The sequence below is a fragment of the Cryptomeria japonica genome, chromosome 9 (assembly GCF_030272615.1).
Source record: "Cryptomeria japonica chromosome 9, Sugi_1.0, whole genome shotgun sequence".
NCBI classification, from domain to species: Eukaryota; Viridiplantae; Streptophyta; class Pinopsida; order Cupressales; family Cupressaceae; genus Cryptomeria; species Cryptomeria japonica.
The window spans coordinates 214,042,989-214,062,147 of record NC_081413.1 but is presented as its reverse complement, the minus strand read 5'-3'; the positions used below and the strand labels follow the sequence as shown (position 1 = coordinate 214,062,147).

The 19,159-nt window shown below is 36.8% G+C and overlaps 1 protein-coding gene across 1 annotated transcript in view; it reads left to right on the top strand.

Annotated features, from left to right (window-relative positions):
* Positions 1-19,159, top strand: part of LOC131044535 (protein HAPLESS 2) — a 348,241-nt gene that overhangs the window by 252,021 nt on the left and 77,061 nt on the right. The window contains exons 13-15 of the mRNA XM_057977882.2: positions 12,184-12,216; positions 16,905-16,998; positions 17,174-17,262. Coding sequence (XP_057833865.2) covers positions 12,184-12,216; positions 16,905-16,998; positions 17,174-17,262 — 216 coding nt within the window. The remainder of the gene's footprint in view (positions 1-12,183; positions 12,217-16,904; positions 16,999-17,173; positions 17,263-19,159) is intronic.

Here is a 19,159-nt window from a genome sequence, read left to right as displayed (position 1 = left end):
GTGGTACAATTTCATGTTTCACAACACATAAACCAAAACACAACACGTCTTTATTAATTCATTCTTTTGTATACAAAACATAATTCTTCTGCTTCTAACAGTGTTCTTTATTTCTCTCCCTTCACAATTTAAGGATTATTTGTCCTTCGTCGGTCTTCCCTACGTCCGTCATCCTGGCGCTCATGAAATTCTCGTAAGATTTGCTGTCGTCGGTTCTCACGGTAGGTGTCTTCTCCGCGGTTTTGAAGAGCCAAAAATGCTTGAGCCAGAAGGTTAGGCAAATTGCTCATTAACCGATTCACCGCCGGGCTTACACCAAGCCCGCTCCACACAGCATCCTCTGGAACAGCCTCAATGGTGGCTTCCCTCCGTACGTGTGTTTCGATGGCCGCTTGAAGGATGCAAGAGAAATCTTTTGTGAGTGCTCGTTCTCCTTCGAACAGTTCTTGGTGATCCTCGTCAGGTTTACTGCTCGTCCCCTCGGGCAATGGTTGTCCCATTATCCCTGTGCCATGTAGTATATTCCCGTCCCTCCCGAAAAAATTTCGACAGCGGCGCCAAATGTTTACCTTACTGGGTAAACAGGAAGAATACAGAAACTGAACAGCAATGCACAATGCAATTACAAAGGAAGTACCAGAATAAGCTTTCCATTAATGTCAAAAGATGTTCATATTATAATCTGTCGTCCACATTACATGTCCCCCAACACCCGGAGGTGGTACAATATATGTCAGCCGAAGGGGTGCGACACAACCGTCGCGACTCCAACTACCTACCCGTCGGCTAACTAACTATCAACAATTAACATTACTAAACGATACATATTTTCCGATAACAGCAGCCACTGGGAAAGAAGATGCATGATGGATATGGCTGTCCAACAGCCGCTGCAAGTTGTTATCCTGTGGATCTTCTACCCTGTTGATGAATTCAGCCATATCAACGTGCCCTATTTCCGTGTCCCTGATGCAATCCAAAGGAAAAGAAACCTGGGAAGGTGCAACCTCATTCTGGTATTTGTCATATTTGTATTTCATTTTCTTTGGAGTTGGCGATGCCGGCAAATCTGACATTGATTGTGAACCTGGAATGCTGTGATGAAGACTTAAAAGAGTTAAGGCAACATCATAATCAGCTACAAATATCATTTTTTCTTCTTCAAATGGGTAAAACTTTGATCTCTGAATTTCACGGTTTTGTGAGAGGAAGAGGGGAGATATGTAGAAATGGGAAAATCTTGACTTTGACCAATTTCGAATCTTGGGACAATTTTCGCAAGTATACAAGTTGGAAAGGACATACATGCAATCGGGGTTTTAAAACCCGAATACAAGTATACTTGTAAATTCGAAAATGGAGAAATGGACGTAAAATGAGATTCTGACTTGCGGGAAATGATGGAAATGGAAAGTACGGATATGGGAAACGTGAATGAATAGAAACGGGAATATCCGGGAAAGTCATTTTTATGAAAATGGGAAGAACTCTTCAACATGTAATCCGGTTTTTAAAACCCGAATTTGCAAGGGAGGGGTATTTCACACTTTTCAAGCTTGGAATTTTAACCAAAAATGGTTAAATTCCTTAACCGTAGGGGAAGAACAAGAATTTCCAGCGAACTTGTAATCGAGATTAGAAATCCCGAATACAAGTTAAGAAGGAATTTTGAGAAGAACAATGCAATTCAACAATTGCATTTCAAGGGGAAGATTTCTTTCACGAAAACCAATTTTTAGGGGAAGAACATCATATACCAAAAATGCAACTAATAATGAAAAATAAAGAAAACAAGAAAATAATAAAATGAAGAGAAGAAAGGAAGGAGAACATACCTTTCTTAAAAATGCAAAATGCTTCTCCAACAATGCAACAATTCTTGAAATGAAGAAGCAAAACCGGAATATCAAACCCTTATCACGTTTTTTGTAAAAATGCCCCAAATATGGCAGCAATCTTAAACTTGGAGGACCAAAATGCCAATGAGAGTGTGCATCCAAGCAAAATGCCTAAGGTAGAGGAAGAAGCAATGATCCAAATGATTGAAAACGCTGCCAAAGGGAGAAAACGTGCCCACCATAGTAAACTCCAACGGCATCATTAAATGGTGCGAAAACCCTCTCACCCTCCACGCCTAGGTAGAAGAAGACAAAACGCTTAAGGAGACTGCAGATTTATGAAGTAAAAACGCCCAAAATGTGGGTTTAAAGAACCACGTTTTTTGCTGATTTAGCTCAAAAAACCAGTCAATATAACCTCCATTTGGCATGAAAGATGTTGATGATTGCATGAAAATAGGGTAGAAGCAAAAACGCCTTCCTTCCCTAAAAAATCTCCACAAAAAATTGCTTTGAAATCTTCAACAAATCAATTTTGCATGAAAATCGGGTTTTGGGAGACACATGACAAGTTCGATTTGTCCAAAATGAAGCAAATCGGGTTTTAGATAGAAAACAACAAGTTCGATTTTCACTTTTCCCTCTTTCATGTCAAAATCGGGTTTTTTAAGACAAATAGCAAGTTTAATTTTTCACTTTTTCACTTTTTCACTCATCAAGCCAAAATCGGGTTTTTTTTTGGACAAATGACAAGTTTAAAATTGTCAAAAATGCACTTTCATGTCAAAATCGGTTTTTTTGGAGCAAACTGCAAGTTTAAAAATACTTGTAAAAGGGAAATAAAATCCCTACAACAAGTTAAAAACACTTGCACATATGTAATGGGGATTTAAAATCCCTATTACATGTAAAAACCATTAAAGGAGGGGTTTTTTGAACAAACTGCAAGTTTACTTGCAGTTGAGCCAAAAAATCCCTATTTTAACTAAAAAATGACCAAAAAATAATTAAAAAGATAAAAACAACAAAGGGGAAACTTGAAATAAATTACAAGTGACATATTTAAAATAAAAGTGCACATGTAATTGATCAAAAATTCCCCTACAAAGACCATAACAATGAATATCATTAAAACTTGCAGTTTGAAGAAAATTCTCCACCTGCAGTCTGGGTTTTAAAACCCGAAATTGAAGGAAAGGCATAGCAAATGAACCCAGAATTGGACGAAATTCGAAACGTAGTTCGAGAATGGATTGAGGATCAAGCCAGTCCAAGGATTAGTCGAAATTCTGCCTCGGGAAGTGTGCCATAGAGTAAAAATTTCAATTTTTTCATAAAATTTTCCCGTAGTGGTCCTTCATCTTTGAAAACAAAAATGAGGACAACAATTATATGCCTAGAAGGTATTATGTGCCTGGGAGGTACTGTACACGTTTGACCGGGTCGGACTGTATTGCTCCGTCCACGAGCCTTCTACGCGTCCACCCCCGTCCTCCGTGCTTTGGTCACCCTCGCTCCTGTAGTCCCTCCTTCCCAGAGTTTCTGGGTCTGACCCTCCTATTTTTGAGTCTTCTCCAAGCAACAGGTTTCCAATTCGATACAAGTTATTCTCAAAGAGTTTGGCGACCTCACCCTACAAGTCCCATGCAGCCCTTTCGTCGCAGTCGGAGTGCTCTGACGAATTGCTCTCAGACTGAGTTCTGGATTCTTCACTGGATGTCGAGTGAGTGGCCTGGTCAGTGAGATCGTTCTCCACTACATCTGGCAGTGGCAGGGTCCTAGCAACCCCTACCAACTCGTTCCACGTACAAGGTTTCTGTCTCTCCCGACTACGGCTCCGACTCACACTCCGACTCTTGCTTCGCCTTTCCAAACTCTCCTGCCCTTCGGCAATCTCTCGCAGCCAACGTCTCCATTCGTTTTGTTCCCTGATTCGTAGGGATCTCCGTACAGACCCCTCACCTGCTTCTCCGTTGACACCAGTACGTCGTCGGTCCTTGTTGGGACGTAAGGGCATTAATTGTGAGGGGTACGACGTCTACTCGTATCCCTCTCTTCTTCTTCCCTACGGCTCCTTTCTTCGTATTGCTACAGGATTTGCTGTCGACAATGTTCCCGACTAGTTTCTTCTCTCTTCTCTTTCCGTTCAATGAGGTTCCATGCCAGCAATCTACGAAGGGTCCCTAGAAGATCAAACACGACAGAATTTACTGTGAGTTCCTCACGTATCGTGCCTTAAGGTACTACTCTCTCCCGAGCTTCCCTCTACACGTACTAGGTGATGGAAACATCCCATAGTTCCACCAAATCCCCCATCAGTTGATCCTCTTTGGCTTCTACCTGCCTGGGCTCCTCGTGTGTATCACTTTCAGTGACTATTAACTGTTGTTGAAATGGTCAGCCCATTAGTGGTTACCGCTTGCCACCATATTGATCTCCGGAATTTGAATCCGCAACGGCGCCAAAATGTTTAGTCCCTATGGTAAGGTTAGTAAACTCACAGATAAACAGAGATATTCCACACATACCAACAACTCATGTAACAAGAACATTCATGTGTATTAAAGCATAGATAACAATTACAGAAACAGATATGGCAGAATTATGATATCTTTATTGTATTCCAAATATGTCAGTACAATGCTAACTTGTCGAGGTTCCATCCATAAACCATATAGACCCGACAGTTGGCCAGGCTGCCAACCGTCACAACCTACCAACTACCAACTACCCCACGGGAACCTCTCGGCAACCCATACATAACAAAACATAAACACCCCAAACAACTATAAACTAACATGTGTTATTAGCCCCTAATAGTCAAACCTGATTGAAAGCAAATTTCCAGAAAATCTTATCCAAAAATCAATCAGATTTCAAGACAATACATCAAGGAACATTTTCTGATTTTTCAATGTTATTTCCAAATTGAAAGGTTTTAAAGGACTTGATTTGTTAGGTGTATTTTCCAGACAATCCATGATGTATGATGCACAGCCTCTTTGTCATCCAAGTTTGATCCTAGCAACAAGGATGCATGGAGCATGAAACAAAGGGAGATCAATCACCAATGCAAGGACAAGGTCTAAAAATTCAAGGCAAGTATGATGAAGAAGTCAAGACGACATCATGGCATCAAGGAGGGAACACCTTAACGAAGCAAGCGTAAGGAGGAATACAACTACCACAATCCTGAATTTTCTTCAGAAATCCAAGGTCCCATGTTCAACATGCACTACAACTACAAGGAGTTCAATCATATCAAGGACGTGTTGCACAATTTAGTATCAAACATCATCAAGGAAAGAACTCGTTCAAAATTCCCAAAACTCCCAAACATGAAGATGAAGTGCACCACCAAGAGGAGGCTTCTCAAGCATCAACACGTACAAGTGAAGTGTGATCAAGGAAAATGATAAGTAAAGCAAAGTTAGAAATTTGATCAAAGATAATACAATTTGGGAATATGACCCATCATCATCACATCAGTCAAGCAATTGGAAATGTTGAGTATCAAGAGATATTGCTCAAAAGCAAAGACTTCTTTGTGATGATCTACAAGATAAGCATTTTGACATGGCACCTATTCATCATTGACAAATTTGGAGATGCCACGTAGACATGGCCAAGTTCAATGTACCTAACTCATCCTATGAGGAGGACAACTATGCATGTGGAAGGCATTGAATCCAATGTACCTAACCTATTTTCTCATTGGTCCACATTCAAGGAAGGACATGTATCCTAAGCATTGTAATTTTCTCATTGGTCAAAATGGAGTTAGTTGTAACTAACCCTAATTAGGGTTTCATCCTATAATCTCAGCCATTGATTTCAAATCAATCTTGGCCCATGAATTGTAATTGAGACCTCTATATAATGCTCAACCTTCTCATTTGTAAAGGTTAATAAGACATAGATAGTTAGCAGTAGAGTAGGAGGAGAAGAGTGTTCCCAAGACTATGGCAAAATAAATACTTGATTTAATTGAAGATATGGTGGATCGCTATATGATTTTCAACATGTTGCATGGTTTCTACTTCTCATAGTTTAGATGTGTTCATGTGAAGTTGATTAGTTAAATGAAAGAACCTATTGTTGATTAATGGTGACGCCTAATGTTCATACCATTTCAAATTTGTTGATTGCAATTTGCAGTGTATGGTTATACTAAACTCAATTTAAAGCTTAACTTCATTTGCTTTATGCTCATTGATCATGGTGTTGATGTGCATAAGTGATATGAAAATCATTCGCTTACCCTTAGGAGATTGCGCCATCTTTGTGTAGTTGTTTCTTCATGGCGAAGCAAAGCTTGGTTTGGTTTCATTGAATCAACAATCATTCCTTACATCATTAGGTTTAGCTTAGATTTCTTAACCTTTTCATCCTTTTGTCTTTTATTTTCCAAGAGAGTTAAGTTAGATTCCACATTCCAGTTGTGATTCAAAATGTAAGTCCCTTTGCGATTACCAGCATTATCACATCGTATGAAATATCCCCTGCAGTTGTTAGACTGAATATGCAAGGAATATTGACAAAAAGTTGGCTGTCAATCTGTGTGTTATGCTGTATGACTGTCTCAGAGTTTCAGACTTGTTTTGGAAGTATCAACCACAAGTTTTCATCGAAGTATGACCTACAAACAACTTCTCAATGATAGTATAACCCCCTAGGATGATTGTGCAACTAGTTTTCAATGCCATTACACAAATTTGGATACAAAATCACACACCTACAGCTGACTGTAATTTCATCAAACAGTTGGCATGAAACCATGGACAATGTACAAATAAGATGCAGCCTTTTTTCTCCTTTAATTCATGAGACCATGAGTTCATTACAACAGTCAAACAAGTGCCAAAAGACCTAGCAACCTAGCATTAAATACTCAGAAAATCTGCAGACACATGGCAGCCATGGATGGTCTGCATACAACTGAAATACAATGGAAACTAAGTGACAAAGCACCTGGAAAACATTGCCTTGGTTTGATATTGATGAAGCAAACAATATCTTGCTGATTGAAGCCTCCTTACTAATAAATCGAATGGTCCTTAGAATCGCTCCTGCTGCAGATAGTTATGTCTGATATTAATTGATTGCCAGCCCTATAGTTCTCTCTCAACCACTAAACATCATGGTTACCTCCCTCAAAACACTCGCTCTCACTCAATGTTGGGTTTGATGCTCACACAAGAAGATAGGAGCTAAATCGTGGGGAAAGAGAATGAAGTTCGATTTGCTTCAACTGAACTGACACCTGCAACTTACCTTATTCAATCTTCAAATTGCTGCTAGGATGATTCACCTAAGTCCCTTATTGGAATCGATGCATTTTAGGAAACATAATGATGAAGTGCTAAATACACCATAAACCCGAAGCATTGCTAAAGCTAAGTCGTGGCACCTGCTCCAATTAGACTCAGACTACAATGACATCGAACAGCTGCTTTAGACCTCCTTCCACACACAAACCATCGATCAGTCCTCAGGAAGATAGCGCTTCAACCAAGGGATGAATTTTGTGGCTTCCTGTTGACGTGTCTAAAGTCGCATCACTGCAAACTCCATCCGGCCAACGCAGAATAGAATGTACTCGTTGAGTATCCTATCCTCTCTTGAGATAAGGAAATCCCTAATGCTGGTTTTGTTGATCAAAAGGGACGACCTCAAGGTTTTGATTGTCAGGTCTTAACTGCGGGATAACTCAGTGGTTTGATGTGTTTTGCTGGAAACACAAAGGGGACTTACGATGAGATGAATAACTTTCGGGTGAGTTCCCTAAAATTTACAGTCTTCTTATCAGTTGATCTCAGTTGGATTGATACTAATTCAGCTGGACTGTGGGTTTCTTCTTAGTTAAAAAAAAAGGAAAAAAGAGGGATAGGGAAAAGAGATATAGAAAATCTGACTAATTAACTAAGATAACATGTTCAGGAAAACAGACAGAAACCTCCAAATAACCAGATTTAACATTATCAGCTATTTAAGCACAATGTTTGTAAGAATCTAGTGCGATCTTCAAGGAAAACTAGATTTTCATGCTATTAAACATAAATTCAGAATTTTAGCATTCATTCACTAACAGTTTAATAACCGAACTGAGCATATGAGAGTGTTCAAATTAACCATGCAAAGGGAATGACAATCAGTCAGTCCTTAATGGTATGAACAGCGAGGATTCTATCAGATGTTTATCCTAAAAATGCTATTGGAAAATAAAAGACATAACAAAATAATTTAAATGGTGAAGAAGGAGACCATGCACTCACAAAGAAATGAAACAGCCTTAATTTTCCATTAATCCTGTGTAAATTTCGCCAGAGCTTCAGCAACAATCCTTGAACTTCTTACAAAAATAAGGGAAAACCAGTCCCTTTAAATAGATTTCCAAAAATAGATGAATGGCCAAGATTTAAACTAAACAAGTGGCCCAGATTCATCTGTACAAAAAGGTACCCATAGCCATAAATGGAAGGTAAATATCAGCAACCACCCAAAGGGGAGCAATAACTACCTAAAAAAGGTAATTAAAAACTATCCATAACAACTCAAAAAGTGCATATGCACAGAGTTTAAAGTTTACAACTGACTTGGCAGTCAAATATGAACTTTTGGCCAAAAAGTGCTTTTTCAAATTTAAAAGAAAAATGCATTTTATGAAAGCACTTTTTCCTTTCCAGCTGTAGATTCCTTTGTGATGAATTCGACCTCATCGTGCAGATACTCTCCCCAGATATCTCGATCAGCTGCACGCTCTATCCGAACGTAGTCCTGAAATCTCAAACATAACTTGAATAGTTCGGTTGTCAGCAGCATAGGAGGATTAAACATTTTGTAATGAATACCCTGTAGGAGGCTATCTAAATTCTTCAGCTCTTCCCTCCAATATGACTTGTGATTTTCAAAACATGATATGTCTACTTGCAGCCCAACAACAAAATCTAGATCCTCCACGGAGTAAATGACCCTGGGTTTAAGCCCGTCCTCCCACTGTGGTTACACCTCACTATCTTCCATATTATTTTTCCAACCGGGAACCATGGATTTGAGGATCCTTTCACCAAGATCCTTCACATTTGATAAAGTGTCATCGCACTTATCATGCATTTTATTGATATTATCCTTCATGTCGTCCTTCATGCTGAGGGTCCAATACCATTCTTTGAAGGTATTGACATTATAAGGATTTAGGATACTATCAATAGTGGAGATTTGAGAGCAGGTCTAAAATAGAGCCCTAATGAGGGGCAATCGCCTCACGAGTGTTATAGCATTCCTTCCTTAGCTTACACATTTTGATAATAGTGGATTCCTTATGGAGGACCATTTCGCGTAGATCCTTGAAGATTTGCTCTCCTCTTTCTTTAATGCTTTGAATCCATTCTCTGACGGCCTTGGCAATATCCCGTACTCCTTCAAATTCTATAGTGGTCCTTTGCGCCAATGCTGTAGGGGGGACATGGGATTCAGGGGCATTATGCAATGGTCTCAGAAGGTGATCAATGTACCCCTCGGTCTGTTCAGCATGATCTCGATACATGTCTTTCTCAGCAGTTATCTGTTCGAGTTGGCTGAGCATGTTTTGCACGGAGTCCTTGAACTCCTCCCTTTCCTGTTCCTTGGTGGCTTGTCCGATTGGGACGGCTGTGATGCTAAAATCAGCCAGTGTAACTTGATCTGCTGGCTTATTGACAGGCGGGGTGGCGATATGGAGGGTACGGTTCCTTTGTTCATCCTTGGTTATCCGGGAATATGCTTTAGGCTTTTTCTTCCCCTTGGACTTGGCTTCGCCTATGCACGAGAAAATGTCCTCCAAGTCGATAGGTGGCTTGGTGGCTGCCTTTCGCTGAGCTCGAGCAACTAACCAATCTTGAGGTATGGTCTGGGTTGATGCCTTTTTCTGGCCCCAATTTAAGCACAATTGAGATGACTGATGTATCACCTCCTCAATGCAACCCCTCGAGAGATCTTTTACTCCCTCAGTTATGCTATCAATGGGAGTTTTCATTGCCAAAGATAATATTCTGCAGAAACTCAAGTCTCCACAAACTCCACAAAACAAATATCAATTCCTGGCTGATTAGAAGCTGAACTTGACCTCCTTTTATACTTTTTTAATCCATCATCCAAAAGCTTCTAGAAATAATATTAATTTAATATTATTTCAACTTAAGTGACTTTATGATATAATACTAAATTAAGTCACTTTATTAAATTAATTAAATATAAAGTCATCTTTTAATTTTTGATTTATTTGATAACTTTATAAATAATTAACTCAATACTATTAATTAAAATAATTAATTAAGCTATCCAATAGAAAATAACAATAATTTGGACAACTTAACTAATTAAATTGATTAATTATTCTTACTCCAAAAATGGGGACATTACATCGTATACACTAAGTTTATTTTGTGTTTGGGGTGTCCTAAAAAACACATCAACAGAACCCAAGCCATCTCATCCTTGAACTAGAAGCACAAACCAAACCCATATGGGTATAGAAAGGGATTAGGAAAACCCAAAAACATACACCTTGAATAATTTTGGCACTTAAGAAAAGAACGAGCATAGTCAACCAAGTTCTAATAAGATAAGATTATTGTTGGGGAATTAACTATGTAATATCTATGCTAATTATAAATCATTTTAATTATGTTCCTACTCTTCTCCTATGTTATACAAAACACTTGTATTGCTTTTGTTTTCTAGAAACCACACTTCTTTCAGCTCTTAGTCGTATACATATTAATCTCTTTTAAAAAATTATTTATCTTCAATATATGTAGAAGAGCTAATATTGTTCAATACTCTTTGCACAAATGGCTAGAATCCTTGAACGAATATGGACATATTTGAGTAAATTTATCATATCAATTATTTTGTTTCACACATACTTCGGAGAGTCTCGAGGTGAGTTAGGTCAAACGAGTCTAGGGGACTCAAGACTAGGGTCCAAGGCAAGTGTTGGAGACTCACCAAACTTGATGAGTCCCACAAGCCAGACTCAACCAAGATTTGGGTAAAAAAGTTTTAAAAATATAATAAAAAAATGTAAAGCATTAATTTGACATTTTATTGACTTTTATAAAAACAAACTTACAACCTTTCAATGCTTGTTTGGTTTATGTCATATGACATGCTCGTCTAGGATTTACAAAACAATATGAAAATGGTGTGTACCGTGAAGACCTGTGTGATTTTGAAGTTCTTCATTTGGACTTGGTGGCAAGGGCTCCACCCCTTGACCCTGCCCAATATCGTGACAACGAATGCACCAGGGGCATTTCCCCTAGACCCTACAAGAAGTGCTACCCCTCAATTTCCCTAGGGGACCCCTGCAATAGAGGAGGATAGAGCACGAAGAGACCCCTTGGATGTTGGACTTGATGTCACGAAGACACATGCAAATATCATGGCTGCAATATCATCAAGGACTTACCTTAGACACCCACGTGGGACTTGTCATGATGTTGGAAATGGGATGAGTGATGTCGACTCCTCTAAGCCATAATCTTATATTTTCACTTTTGATATTTTTGTATACCATAGATTTCATAATCCATGAGATTTGTATACATTTGACAATATTTATAATTTTATATTTCTAACAATGTTGCATCATTCAATGGAAAATTAAAATTCATTTTTACTTTTAGTTTTTTTACTCGTGATCAATGTATACTTGTGTATATGGTCAAAGTAGCTTTTGTTTGATTAGTTTATTGTGTTTTTAAAGTTTATATAGTAAAGGGTGCATGAAACAAGTTTTAAATCCTTTAAAATCTCTATATTTCATGGTTTTTTCATTTTGTCGAGTCTCACCGCCAAGTCTGAGTCCGAGTCAAAAATCAGCTTGCCAAATCTGAGGTGACTCCGAGTGTTGTAACTATGGTTTCACTTTCAAGGTTCACCTAACTTCTTGATGAATATACTTTTATCTGGTAATGCAACCAAAGTCGAGTCAAACATTTGTATTTAGGATTACAAATTGATAAATTCTTTATCCAATTCAAAAATTAAAAATCGTTTTCGGCATTTTCTACTAAGTTACCATAAACTCCTTTCTGTACACTAACATTTGTCTACTAATAATCTACTGGATTTTGGAAATGACTGCATGATATCCTAATGTTTCATCTAGCAACTTTGCTAAGTTGTCTCCATGACAAGTGTATAAACTAGTAATGATAAGTATAATGGTCTTGCAACTTAACACTCTTTTAGTTTGATAATATTTTTTCATTGAGGATTAGGAAAGTGTAAACCTCTAACATAGGGAATAGCCATGCATTTCTGATCATCTTTTCTGTGTGTTTTACGTGTACTTATGCAGGTACAATGCACAAAAGGTGTCAATCCTGTATTGGTATTTGCACCTCTCCTCTTCCTAATGTAATTCTTCTTGATTTTTTTCTTTATTCTGTAAAAAATAATAGAAAGAAAGCACTTAGTATTAGGAATTATTGCTAAACCATGTCAATTTGAAAAGTAATAGAGTAACAAATTTATAGCAGTGTCTAATGGTAATTAAAGAGTGATAAAAAAAAGAAGTATGTTGCCCATCAAAGAGTTATATATTTAATTATATGCATGCTAAAAGCACAAACTTTACCAAGGGTATCATATAGTTTCAAACTTAGTATCGTGATTGATGGAACTCTGTTCAAAAAGGGACATTTAACACAAGTATTATGAATAAATGGAACATCCCTAGCTGTTACCATATGAACAGTTTATATCTAGCTAAATATTCTATGAACTGCACCCCCAAAGGGGTGGCTTAGTCTCAACATTGATGGGATACAAAAGGAAACCAAGTGATAGCAGGAATAAGGTTAATTATCAGAGATGACAAAAGTAAAATGATTGCTTCACTAAAGAAATTCAAAGAGAGACCAACAACTTGTAAGTTTGAAAATTGCATTCTTTGTAATTTTTGCATTATATTGCTGACCCCTTTTACTGTCTATCACCCTTACTTATGTTTAGGTCACATTTCACCTATTTCCAAATACATCATCAATGTATAGTGCAATCCAACCAAAGATCCCCTTGCATGCGTGTTCCCTATACGCAACAAACTTGTGGCCTTGGGTACATTAGTGCACTGTCCCCTACCAAATTTGAACTCAAAAATATCAAAAACCCTATCCTTTTGGCCTTACTTCATTCTCTAATAATGATGTCCCTAATCAAGCATTATAAAATAACCTTTGGCCTCCATTTGAACCCACTTCTAGTTCTTTTTCTCTCTTGGATGATCTCTTGGCTTTTTACTACTTGACACTATTTTTTTCTTTTATCCCATACTAAGTTTTCGTTTCCTCCATTGCCAAACCCCTGCAACTCCCTCTCCTCCATAACCAAAACTAGCAAGCTTTTCTAGAGTTTTCTTCTTTACATCTTATGCGCCTACCACCATTACGCCTTCTCTTTTTAGGACTCAAAGTCCTTAACTTTCTATTACTGTTGAGACTAAAACAGGTCATTCTAGGAGTAATTAACTCTATCTCCAAAACTAAAACAACTATTTTTCTTTCCTAGACAAAATTTTGTAGACTATATCTCATTGAAAATAGCTTCTTGTCAAAATTCGCAAATGCTGCAAGGATAAGAAAAATCAAGCAAGCAACTCCTGTAAGTTTCAAAACTGATCTAAGGGACACTAGCACTTATTGTAGGACATGAGTGGTCCATAAGGATCATCCTATGTAAAGACCCCTGTCCTTTCTGCACTTATGTTTTCAGTTTGTGTGGTTGACATTTTGTCAAACACTTGGCATGCATTCATCTTTAGGACTGATTTTTGAGTTTGTTTTTTTGTTTTCAGAAGTTTATGGTATTGTGCAATGTTTTTTCTTTGAAAGAAAGACACAACGACAATAGATAATAATGACAAGATAGGAACACAACTTATTCTTTTAAAACTGATTCAGATTGGAATACTGAAATGTCTCTTCAAAACTGAATACATTAACAGGTTGAAATCACATACCCCAAAATATTCACCAAATAAAGAAGGGTTACAGCCAAGTACGGCCAGGTACAACTCAGTAACAGTCAATGTCAAAGGTCTTCAAATGTACTTCTACCCACATGTGTGTTCCTTCTGGTAAACACCATTACTTTGCTCCAATCTGCTGCTATGTCTATCCTTACTTAGTCTCTGCGGCACCCTTGAATCATAATCATCAGCTACAAAGGATGGCACAAGGTATAGGTGGCTGTAGAAGAGACACGGCTGCTAATGGTGAATCTGTGGCTATAACAGCACCCTTCAAACGCCTTCATTCCCTTCCCTCAGCCATCTGCCCCTTCTCCCAAGCTCACGGCTACTACAATAGAAGCACTCAGTTAAGACGTGAGGTCTCAGCTCTACCAAATGACTGTGTATGGCCAGGAAATAAACCCAGCAATGAAGGTACAGCTTCAACAGTACGGCCAGGAGATGTTACAGCATGTACGGCCAGCAATGCCACCCACACAAACAATTAACTTATTCTTACTGCCTGATATGCCCTTCTCAATACAAAGATGCAACGATTAGCTCAAACCTGGCAATATGAACTGTTACTGGGTAAAGACTAATCCTTGTAAGCTCAACGTGCTTTCTAAAGTGAAAACACCATTATTCCTCTAACTGTATTTTGCAACAGCGAGAAGAATATCATTCATTAGGGATTTCATCCTCACAAACCCTTGAAGATGAACTCTCCAATATATTCATAAACTTCCAATCAACCAAGCATGCTGAAAAATAACTCTTAAGAGTCTTTTATAACTTTCCTGGGAGAGCTCACACACTTTCTAGCCAATGTGGGATAAATAGATATACTTTCTTTTTAATAATCACGTCGCCGAGTACTTTTAGTGAAAGGGAACTTTTAATTTATTTATTTTAAACTTTTCCCTTTACTTAAGTTACCTTATTAATAAAGTTAAATATTTAATTTAACTTTATTGATAAATAAATTAATAATCGCAAACAATTATTAAAAACTCCAGTCAAAAACAACTATCATCATCAGGATATTATTTATGAGTTCACTGTCGATCTAGACCTAGCTCAACTGACTTATTATAAATAGTATCTCAAAAACACATCAAAATCGCTTGCAACTAAAACTGCCTAGGCCAAATATCCTCAAGATCCCTTAAATGTCCTAATTAGCCTCCGCGGTCATGGAGAAATAGGCTAAAAACAACATCATATAACATGTGCTAGAAAGGGGACATTACATCCTAATAATTTCATTCCATTTATAAAGTTTGAGGTTCCCTGACATGGTACAAACCAATTTAGAAAGGGGTTCTGAATATTTTTAAGGATCTATTTCATATGACCTACCTCTTATACCATACCTATATAGAATTACTATCTATATCAAGAACATCTCTTCTATCATACAACTTTTCCCTAAGGGTTGGTAGTGTACCCTAGGGGTCCCTAGTATGAGTTGCAGTTTTCAGATGCTCAGCGGGCCAAATCTAATTCAGACATTAGCACCCTAAAGGTCAGGAGTGCAACATTCTGACACTAGCATGACTATGGAGTCTCTTGCATGACTATCAGGTCCAGAGCATCTATTCTGGAACTAGAATCCAATGTACCAGGTCAATTGCAGATCATCTTCCATCCTTGCATTCATCTCCAGCCTCTAGAAATCAGACAAGCTCTATCTAACCTAAATCTTTGTCTTTCATTAGTTTAGTTTCTGTTTTTGTTTAATTCTAAGTTGTAGAGAATTGCCCTTACTATAAAATCTGAAATGCTTATTGGTTTGTATTGTTTATAAAGGAAAAAGAGTCAGATTAGTCTAAGTAGGAAAACGAATAGAAAAGAAAGTAAAACACACTAAAGGTAACTTTTATTTCCATTTCACAACTACACAAAGTCAGTGGCTTGCTTTCATGGAATACAACTAGCTCATCCTAATAATTTTAGGAGAATTCAGATTGAATACAATATGAATTCAATTAGTATAATATCATGAGTCCCATTCAAAATATTGAGCCAAGTGTGAACTACTAGAAAATGCAGAATGTCTAATGTTGAATTCAAGGTATGCTTCAGCCCCAAATTTGTTACAAAGTCACAAACCAATTAACAAATTTGGCCGTCGCCAACGTTCAAAGGTATGGATATTTGTGTTAATATGGCTCTACCAAGTGTCCTAGGCAAGGAATCCATTATACATCTTGACTATGGGTAAGTTGATCATGATCATCTAGTTACACAACACCAATACCTTCCTGTCCTTGAATATATCATTAGTTCACACATTTTTCTGTGTCATCTTTTCTTCTTGTTCCAACACCATACACCATTTGATATATCCTTGACCTCTCTTATAGGTGCCTACTTTTGGGCCCTCTATTTAATTTTTTAATTTTTAATTTTTAATTAATTTACTTTTCCCTCCAAATATTTAAAATTACTTTTAAAGTACATCCAAAGGCTCATTTTGAATGAAATGTTAAAAACACTTATTTAAACATTACCTAGGATCTAGAATAATATTTAAGTTGCCCTTCGAACAATAAATTGATTGAGCCCACATCAAATATTATTATTTCCCTTATTTTATAAAATATAATAGGCTATGGGACTTCAATCAACTATTTTTATTCTTGAAAAGGGGACATGACAAGATACTAGTTGGTTTCCCCCGAAAAAATGGTTGCAAAAGTTTAAAGAGTGAGAAAAGGTCACTGAATAATATAATCAATATTAAAAATTCACATATATATATATATATATATTTGTATGTTTCTTTTATATCATTTTGAAAATGTGAACTTCCATTATTTTCTGTGAAATTGATCTTGGATCCTTCAGAATTTTTATTTGAGTTGATACTTGATACACATATTAACATATTTACTCTTTCCTGACTTACTACACATCAATTCTAGACTGGTATGGATCTATTTTTCATACATCACCATAATCCATTTGCCATATTTTGTTAGTAAATCTGTTTCTGTCATGTTGATCTACAAATGATGATTAAGTTTTATAACCTTGTTAATTTGATGTGTTTTATTTTGCAGGAAAAGTCATTGAGCATAGAGCCCAATAAAACTACTTCGACAATGTTTGACATTACAGTAAATCAAGTAATAGCAGTGGATCATAATTGTACAGGTAATGTGCTTGTTACTAAAATAATTCTCCGAGTCTTCCTTTAAGTATAACCTTGATCATATGATAATTGATGGAATTTCACACCATGTTAAATTTGATATAAATAAAAAATAGCCTTGATTAAATTACAGTTGATGCTTATTTACACTAAAATATATAATTTCTTTGTCTACAGTCACCTTGCTAGATGCCGAATTCAAATATCTGGATAAGAAAACTGCTTGGTTTTCAGTAACTGCCACTGAATTTGATAGGGGAAAACAGGTTGAGTTTATTTAATTTCCTGTCGTCAACTGATCTTAGCCCTTTTCAATCCATGCAGGAAAAGAAAAGAATTTTCAACTTTTGCTTTTTTTAAATGTACCATGTTTTTTTAAACTATGTGTACTGATTGGGAAATTTAGTTTATAAAACTTATTAGATTATTCAACGAATTTGTTTTAAATCACTTGTAGTCCTCTTGTGCATCTTAAGTATTTGTAATGTAATGGGAAAAATGTGTTATGAAAACGCTTCATTAGTAATGCTTAAATTTATAGACTAGTGTCTGCAATTAATATCTAAATAAAAATTTCAAAAGGAGTGATATACATCAGTGATTAAGTATTGAAACTCGATAAAATGCTGAAAGTATACTGTATTCTAAGGGACAAGGGCATGTGCATGTCTTTCTGACTTTGTTAGAAGAGATAGGTCATCAATTCTAAGCCCAATATTCCCTCACAATGATATGGATTTTGATTGGATAAATTTAATGTTATACGGAGGAAATGGAATTTGTAGATAATGCAGAACAACAACAATATTCACGCAGAAAGAACAATAGTTTCAACAATAAGGGAATCAATAACAATATGAGCAAGGATAATGGAATAAACAACTTTATTGTTGTAAGAAGAAACTATATCAATCTCCAAGAATAGGTGTGAAGCTACGAGTCAACTATCTAGAATAGAAGAAGAAGAAGCACCATTGCTAGCTTTTTATTCATTTGTCCGAAGCTAATACTTGAGTGTCTACTCTAGTGTCAAACCAAGATTTGTAACTTTTGTGGATCAACAATGCAAATTCTATTTGTAATTGCAGAGCGATGCAATCACTCTGAGATAATGTCTGCAGAAATTTATGCAATTTATAAATAGAATAGACACTAAGGCCTTGAATACCTCAGCAGCAAGTCTGGAATTAAACACCACAACTGCAGCAAGGAGGATATTAACAGAAAAGACCTTATATTCATGGAGGAGGTAGAGGGTGTCAGCAACCTGCAATTGTTCATTATCTTTGTGGACTACAAGGCCATATCTTACGAATATGCCCTTTGAATGCCTTCAAATCAGTTTAATATAGATATTCTTTCTTGATTCAGCATGCACGATGGAGTAAATATTAATTGGCTTGGGTTGCATGATCTACCACAATTGGAAGATGAATTCCCTATTTCTCAATTTAAGGATGCAATTCTAGATTTTTAACCCCTTTTGGATGAAGATACTCTTCTTAATGTTTGCACATGCACTCGTATTACTGGCGTAGATCTACTGCCAGTTGTTTGGAAAGGAATCTTTCCAAATCAATCCCAACTTGATCCAACCTTGTATATTCCAATTGATTGTAAATAAATATAGGGTTTTATTGAACTTGTTTAAATTCCTGACCAAAGTCTTGTTTATCGCCTTCAAGACAATTATGTTTTGAGATAAAGTCCAAACCATTGGCTTATCAATCTTAAAACGAGAGGAAGAACTGTCATTTGCTCTCCTTAGATTTCACCACATAATAAACGAAGGAAAGAGCACCAAAACTCCTTGTCTCGGTCTCTCAATCCACCTACTCTTGTATGGTGCTCTTCAATTCTTTCAGTTTCTTCTTTGGACTCTAGAGAATTTCTTGATTTTTTTTCTCTGATCAATCTTCTAATTCCTCTAAGGCTGGCTTCCAGTTCAATAACAGGTATCCTTCCTTGAGTATTAAATGCTACAGACTGGGAATAGAACCAAATGTTGGCCCCAAATAAATCAACTTATGAGATCGACCCTAGTTAAAGCTATATACAGAAATGCAAATAATGTAATTAACTTCAAACAACTAATGGATATATTCCTTATTAATCTCACTCATACAAACAGAATGTTTTCTACTCAGCAAGCGCTTACATTCA